Source organism: Platichthys flesus, chromosome 16 (genome assembly GCF_949316205.1).
Source record: "Platichthys flesus chromosome 16, fPlaFle2.1, whole genome shotgun sequence".
Classification (NCBI taxonomy): Eukaryota; Metazoa; Chordata; class Actinopteri; order Pleuronectiformes; family Pleuronectidae; genus Platichthys; species Platichthys flesus.
This window is the reverse complement of record NC_084960.1, coordinates 5,389,694-5,396,079: the sequence shown is the minus strand read 5'-3', so window position 1 is coordinate 5,396,079 and position 6,386 is coordinate 5,389,694. Positions and strand designations below refer to the sequence as shown.

General features: G+C 45.2%; 2 protein-coding genes across 3 annotated transcripts; both read right to left on the bottom strand.

Moving 5' to 3' along the window:
• Positions 1-28: 28 nt before the first annotated feature.
• nme3 (NME/NM23 nucleoside diphosphate kinase 3) lies at positions 29-3,591 on the bottom strand. Of its 2 annotated transcripts, none has more exons than XM_062408847.1 (5): positions 3,506-3,591; positions 1,624-1,754; positions 1,403-1,504; positions 1,039-1,151; positions 29-812 (listed from the first exon to the last, which is right to left on the bottom strand). In XM_062408847.1, exons 1-5 carry the CDS (start codon positions 3,549-3,551, stop codon positions 695-697), a joined length of 510 nt encoding a protein of 169 aa, XP_062264831.1. In that variant the 5' UTR covers positions 3,552-3,591; the 3' UTR covers positions 29-694. The 2 variants fall into 2 exon arrangements, with proteins under 2 accessions (XP_062264831.1, XP_062264832.1); XM_062408848.1 differs by lacking the exon at positions 3,506-3,591 and adding an exon at positions 3,008-3,461.
• Positions 3,592-4,204: 613 nt separating this feature from the next.
• mrps34 (mitochondrial ribosomal protein S34) lies at positions 4,205-6,090 on the bottom strand. The gene is made up of 4 exons (XM_062409036.1): positions 5,996-6,090; positions 5,068-5,431; positions 4,889-4,931; positions 4,205-4,716 (listed from the first exon to the last, which is right to left on the bottom strand). The coding sequence occupies exons 2-4, from the start codon at positions 5,383-5,385 to the stop codon at positions 4,418-4,420; spliced, it is 660 nt and encodes a 219-aa protein (XP_062265020.1). The 5' UTR covers positions 5,386-5,431; positions 5,996-6,090; the 3' UTR covers positions 4,205-4,417.
• Positions 6,091-6,386: the final 296 nt, after the last annotated feature.

Sequence of the window (6,386 nt, the reverse complement as noted above, 5' to 3'; positions counted from 1 at the left end):
CAGCGTCATAAACAAAACAATTTACACGTCATATTCTAAAAGCTTTATCAACGACTGTATTCAAGTTTCTTTTAGAGTGATCGGACTGTTTTTACATTCTTACAGAAATTGAATTTAGAAGTTACAGGAAACTGGTTAACAGTGAATGTGCAATAATGGTACCGGGTAACGTTTATTATTACTTTCTTCAACGTTTTGGGATTTTCGTTACATGCGGCGGATTTTTCACTTTTAATACAAAGAATCAAAACAAACCGAGCTGGTGACAACAGAGCTGTGATTTGATGTTTCCTGTAACTTCACCTGAGACCTCTGGGATCAGTTTTTATTGCACCAAGCTTATTGCTTTAAAAACATTTCTGAGCTAGTGTCCTCAACTTATCACAATCTACACTGAAAACTGTAACAATCACGTTTTTGGTCATTTAGGGCACTTTTGCTTTGATGAATCATTTCAAACACACTTTATATAGATTCTATTTTTAAATGAATGGGGGGGGGGGGACAAGACAGTGAGAGATTCAGAAAGGCAGCGATGACGCAGCATCTCTCCTGTAGCTACGAGCTACTAAAGCCAAAATCGTCCTCTGAGGTACAAGGTGATCCTTCTTGTACTGAGACTTAACAAAAAGAAGAAAAAAAAAAAACCGCTGGTTGACCAACAGGACGGTTCAGATACAGTGGACTTCAGAGATCAGCTGTAGATCCAGTGGTTGCAGTTATCTTCCCAGCAGTGAAGCTCGTTCTGACGAAACCACAGAGCAATTTCCCTCTGGGCGCTCTCCACAGAGTCGCTGCCGTGGATCACGTTCCTGTCAACACAAACAGGACACACACACACACAAACAGGACACACACACACACACACAGGAATAAGAGATGATATTAAACATAATGTAATCTTTTATTTAGTGTTCTTTCATTGTGTTATATGATGTGCACATTGTCAAGGATCCAAACAGTCAATTGTGACTGCAGCATAAATACAATTTTCGTTTTTTTCCCCTCAAGGGAGAAATGAGTCATCTTGGATCTGACCTGCCCACTTCCACGCAGTAGTCTCCTCGGATGGTTCCTGGCAGCGAGTCCTCGGGGTTGGTCTCTCCCAACATCTTACGGGCGGTCTTCGCCACGTCCAAACCCTGCCACAACTGAACAAACAGAGACGCACACGAGCTGAGCACAAAGGGTGACGTCACAAAGCAGCGGTGACACCACACCCTTTACAGAGCATTGTGGGTCACAGATCTCTGCCTCATTATATCTGACGTTTAACACATTCTACATTCTAACTTCTGTGGTATCAATTCAAACCTCAATGATGAATAAATGAACCAGGATAAAAACCCTGGTGAATCCAGAGGACGTGTGTACGTGGAAAAAACGAGCTGAAGTGTCTCACCATTGCAACAACTGGTCCTGAGCCCATGTAGGCGATCAGTGCTCTGAAGAAGGGTTTGCTCCGCAGCTCCGAGTAATGTTCCCTGAGGAGCTCCTCAGACGCCTGATCGGTCAAACACACACAAGACAGAAACATACTTAGTGTGTACGGTACCTTTTAAGGGATTCAACTATTTAGAGTCTGTTTGTTTGAGGGAAATGAAAGACCGACATCCAGCTCACCTGCATCAACTTGAGGCCCACCAGCTTGAACCCTTTCTTCTCGAAGCGCCGCACGATTTCGCCGACCAGCTTCCGCTGCACGCCATCGGGTTTCACAGCGATGAAGGTTCGCTCGTTCACCCCAGTCCACGCTAGAACCAGAGTTAACATTGGGCAATATCAAAAATATGAAAAAGACAAAAACCTGTGTAGCGTTTTAACTGAAATGTTCAACCAGAGCACACACAAGACCAAGTACCAGATCCAAAACCAGTGCATTTAATGAAGTAACGTGTATAATGTAGTTAAACATCTCCATCACTAACGCAGGAGGTAGTGAGGATGAAGTATGCAGAAAGTGTTGCAGTGACATAAACACATTCTTGTTAGACAGCAGGTGTCACACACAGTTCACTTTCACATGCAGCAGAGCACACTCAGGTTTCAACTGCATGCATCTGCAGAGCTTGTGTTGCCGAATCCAAGATTTGAGCCAATTGTTAGATTAGTAAATGCTTCTCTCACGGACATGTAATATACCCGACTCTGGCTGCAGAACCGTCTGCACCACAGGAACTTCTCACGCCCTAGAGGAACCTCTCACACACTGAAGAACCTCTAATACTCTGAAGGAACCATTCACGCCCTCAAGAAACGTCACAAACTCTGAAGGAACAACTCCCACACCCTGAATGAACCTCTAACAATCTGGAGGAACAACTCCCAACCTGAAGGAACCTCTCACACCCTTAAGGGACCGTTAACACTCTGAAGGAACCTCTAACACTCTGAAGGAACCTCTAACACTCTTGAAGGAACCTCTCACAACCTTAAGGGACGGTTAGCACCCCTAAGAAACCACTCACACCCTGAAGGAACCGCTCACACTCTGAACGAACTCTGAAGGAACCCCTTACACCCTGAAGGAACCTCTAACACTCTGAATTAGCCTCTTACACTGAACGATCTCTGAAGGAACCTCTAACAATCTGAAGGAACCCCTCACACCCTGAATAAACCTCTAGCACTCTTAAGTGTTAGAGGCTTATTTATTCACAGGATATAGGTAAAACATAGTCACAAGATACAGAGAAACATAGATATCTCAACAGAACCTCTCACACCGTGAAGGAACCTCTAACACCATGAATTATCCTCTTACACTCTGAACGATCTCTGAAGGAACCCCTCACACCCTGAAGGAACCTCTAACACCCTGAAGGAACACCTCACACCCTGAAGGAACACCTCACACCCTGAAGGAACCCCTCACACCCTGAAGGAACCTCTAACACTCTGAACGATCTCTGAAGGAACCTCTAACACCCTGAAGGAACACCTCACACCCTGAAGGAACCTATTGTACCCTGAAGGCTCCACTTCAGTTCCGCTTGGTGTTTCTCACCAGATCCTTCAATCCGTGCACGTTTAACCACCAGATCTTCAGACTCCCTCAGATTTCCCTGTGACCTTTTTTTCGGCCCCATTGCAGAGCTCCTCCCGCAGCAGCCAATCAGATCCCACGGGCCCCAACACGAGCTATTAATAAGCCGATGAATCATCTCACTTCCCCGCGAGGAGAAACCCATGGACCGCAGAGCTGGTGGATTAGCATCTAGCCGGTGTGTCAGTGGAGCCGCATGCTAACGCCAACTCGTCTGTCCCTGCAGTCTGCGTGTTGTTAGTCACATGTCTCACTCATGATCGACTCCACTCGTGTTAAACACACACTAGTCGCTGTTAGTTAAAGTTCTTGAAGGTTCTCCTGCCTCCATGGTCGCTCCCTCTCTGGAGCAGCAGCTAGCCGAGGAGTGGCTCTCCCTCTGCGGCCACTGCGAGCTCATGATCCGCTGAGACAACCGAAGAACCGCGACCGACATGGAGACATGAAGACACCACCCACCTGACTGGAAGACGTGAGCGAGCACGGACAGAAACAGACAGATCATGTCGGTGGATGGATGGAGCAGCACAGACGCACGCGGCGGAAGTGGACGAGGAGGACGTAGACGCTTACGTTGCTATGGAACGTGCAGCCAATCACATGCGAGCGGAGGAAGCTCCCTCACCGCCGTAAAGCGACCATAGTTGACGTTATGAAATTAAATGAATACAATTTTATAAAGGAAGACAAAATTAAGTTAAGGTTGTTCACTTGCTAACACTATAAGCACTTATACTTATAACAATAAAAATCAAATCATTATTATATAAGAGTTATTAATAGTAATAATACATAACCTGAGTTGATAGTATTCCAATTGCACAGGAATGTTTACGTTATCCAGCGAGTAAAACCTGTTAGACCCATTTAACGACAGTAGTGCTTATAAACAGTAAAAAAATACATCTTCCACTACCTAATGATACACGGCACCGCCATCTTTGGTTCCTCTGATTTGAGTGTGTGTGTGGGGGGGGGGGTTCAAGTTGTAACTTCCGACTAAGAGGTGGATAGTGTAATGGTAAGCAGCATATGTTCAAAGATGGACGACATGAGCACTCCTCAAAAGTGAAGCCAAAGCGTAGCCTTACTGCTGCAAAGTCGAGGTGGGTATATGATTCAAACATAAGATACTGAATTAAAACTCACTGAGAGTGGTTTTATTTTACCTCTGATTTATTAACACATCTCACACATACACATGACACACAGAGAGGCCTGCTGCAGATGACATTTGTTTGAGTCCAGGACTTATCAGGACTTTGCCCCGAAGGCTTCCAGTGTTCTTGGACAGAACGAGTTCAACGCGTCTGTCAACACTGATTTGGTCCAAAATGTCCAAGATCAGTGAACCACAGTCGAGCAGGAGAATCACACCGCGGTCCCCTCTTTGCTCTGCCTCGCTTGCTCCTGACTGCGGAAATAGTCTTTGTTGAGCCGGACGTCCCTCTTTAAAGGTAAGATGGGCTCTTCCGTCAGCACGCGGCCTGTTGCTTTCTTGTGCTGGGCCAGCAGCATGGCGCGGAGCAGGGGGGGGTAGGGGACGTAGCGCACCGGCGGCTCAGGGAGCGGCTCAAAGTCTGTGAACTGCTGCTCTTCGTGTTTGGGAATCAGGCGCCAGTCGTGGTACATCACCTTATCCACCTCCTTGACCTCGCTCTCCTGTTTCCCTGCCGAGCACAAATCACAACAAGGTTACAGAATGATCCCTTATTGTTTATTATTTTATGTGCACCAATTTAAGACTTCTGAGTGAGTACTCTTGGTTTAAGAATCATTGCATCCCGTGTAATATGGTAACTGGGATTTTGATCATCACCTGATAATTAGTGCCAGTCTTACCTTTGGTGGTGAGGATCCCCCACGCCTTTCCATGATCCATGTTCTACAAATCACAAGAAACCAGTTGTACGTGATTACGGGACATATCGGTCTCAGTCACACTCATTTCTAAATGTATTTCCATAACAATATGCAGAGGTTACAGCCTGTAACAGTGAATGAATGTGGCCAGCTCTCACCTCAGCTGTGTAGTCCACCTTGACCTTGGTGATCTGCCAGTAGCTTGGCTCAGTGTGGTCCTCCAACCAGGACTTCCGGGTGAAGAGGCGCCCGACTCCAAACATCCTCATGGACGCAAGCAAGGAGAAGAGGCGGCTCTCCTTTCGGACATCTGCCCAAGCAAGCACGGGCAGCATCTTCCCCGTGAGAGGGCGCTTCATCGTCTCGTAGTCCAGGGCGTACTTCTGGGAGTCCCGCGGCCGGGACTTGAGCTCTCTGTACGCCCGGATCTTCCGAGCCATCTCGGCGATGAGCCGGAGTTGCTTTTTCTTCACCATGACTGTGTGGCGTTAAAGCCGCTCCTCCACGAGCCTGACGTGTGACCTGCAAGAGAGGAATTTCATTTAGTTACATATGAACTTCTAGATCTTCTCCCTGCTGGTAACAGAGGAAACAAAACCCCACAATATTCGAGTCAATCATTATGATAAATGTCACATTGTTGTTGTTTTAACTTTTACGACAGATTTTAGCTCCTGAGTGAAGGTTGAGGATTAAAAGGCTTCTTAATGAGCAGAGTGACGAACGAACGAAAAATAGATCAATGTTCATAATATAAATAAAAACATTTGACACATCTGTGGTCGATCCATTATGTGATTAAATCTGATGCATTATATTGGATCGTTATATAAATATTTGATATCTTATATTCCTACTAATGAGTTATAGTACCGATAAATACTGATATTGATTTATTGCTAAGCCTGAGCACGAACACATTGACAGCCCTGCTGTACCGAAGCTAACCTGAGCTAGCCGTTAGCTGCTGTTAGAGGCTAAAAACAACTTAGAGAGACGCATCGTACACTGAGGACAAAAGATCGGGTTTGACGAATTGTCGCTGAACTATCGATACTGTTCTATAACCACTTAAAGCTGAAATACCTGAAGGTCTGTGTGTGAGTGGGACTTGACCTCAGCAGTGCTGCTCCGCTCTGCGGTCCGCACGCGAAACTGTTCCGTGTGAACCGCTGTCGTACTTTTGTTCCGCAGGAGGGAATTTAGAGAGCATTTAATTTAAGTGTTATCAGACAAAATATTGATTATTATAGTAGATTATATTGTGTCATGTATTTTTTTGGGAAACTCTTCATAAGAATTCATAACGTATACTCCAAACAATGTATCATGTGAAAGGGCACTTGAATTGTTTCTTGTTTTGATGCTTATTGGTCAATGGAAGCATTTTCAATCATCTCTTCATAATAATAATAACTGGTAAAGATTAAAATAATTAAGACATGTTTATTTATTTAACAGCCTTACTTTCTGTAGA

Excerpts from the sequence above, each read along its gene's own strand:
- nme3 (XM_062408848.1), bottom strand. The coding sequence starts at position 3,191 with ATGGGTTTCTCCTCGCGGGGAAGTGAGATGATTCATCGGCTTATTAAT. Across the intron at positions 1,755-3,007 it reads TGCACGGATTGAAGGATCTG|CGTGGACTGGGGTGAACGAG; the intron begins GTGAGAAACACC and ends CTCTGGTTCTAG. Across the intron at positions 1,152-1,402 it reads CAGGACCAGTTGTTGCAATG|TTGTGGCAGGGTTTGGACGT; the intron begins GTGAGACACTTC and ends CTGTTTGTTCAG.
- mrps34 (XM_062409036.1), bottom strand. The coding sequence starts at position 5,385 with ATGGTGAAGAAAAAGCAACTCCGGCTCATCGCCGAGATGGCTCGGAAG. Across the intron at positions 4,932-5,067 it reads AGGTGGACTACACAGCTGAG|AACATGGATCATGGAAAGGC; the intron begins GTGAGAGCTGGC and ends TGTGATTTGTAG. Across the intron at positions 4,717-4,888 it reads GGGGATCCTCACCACCAAAG|GGAAACAGGAGAGCGAGGTC; the intron begins GTAAGACTGGCA and ends TGTGCTCGGCAG.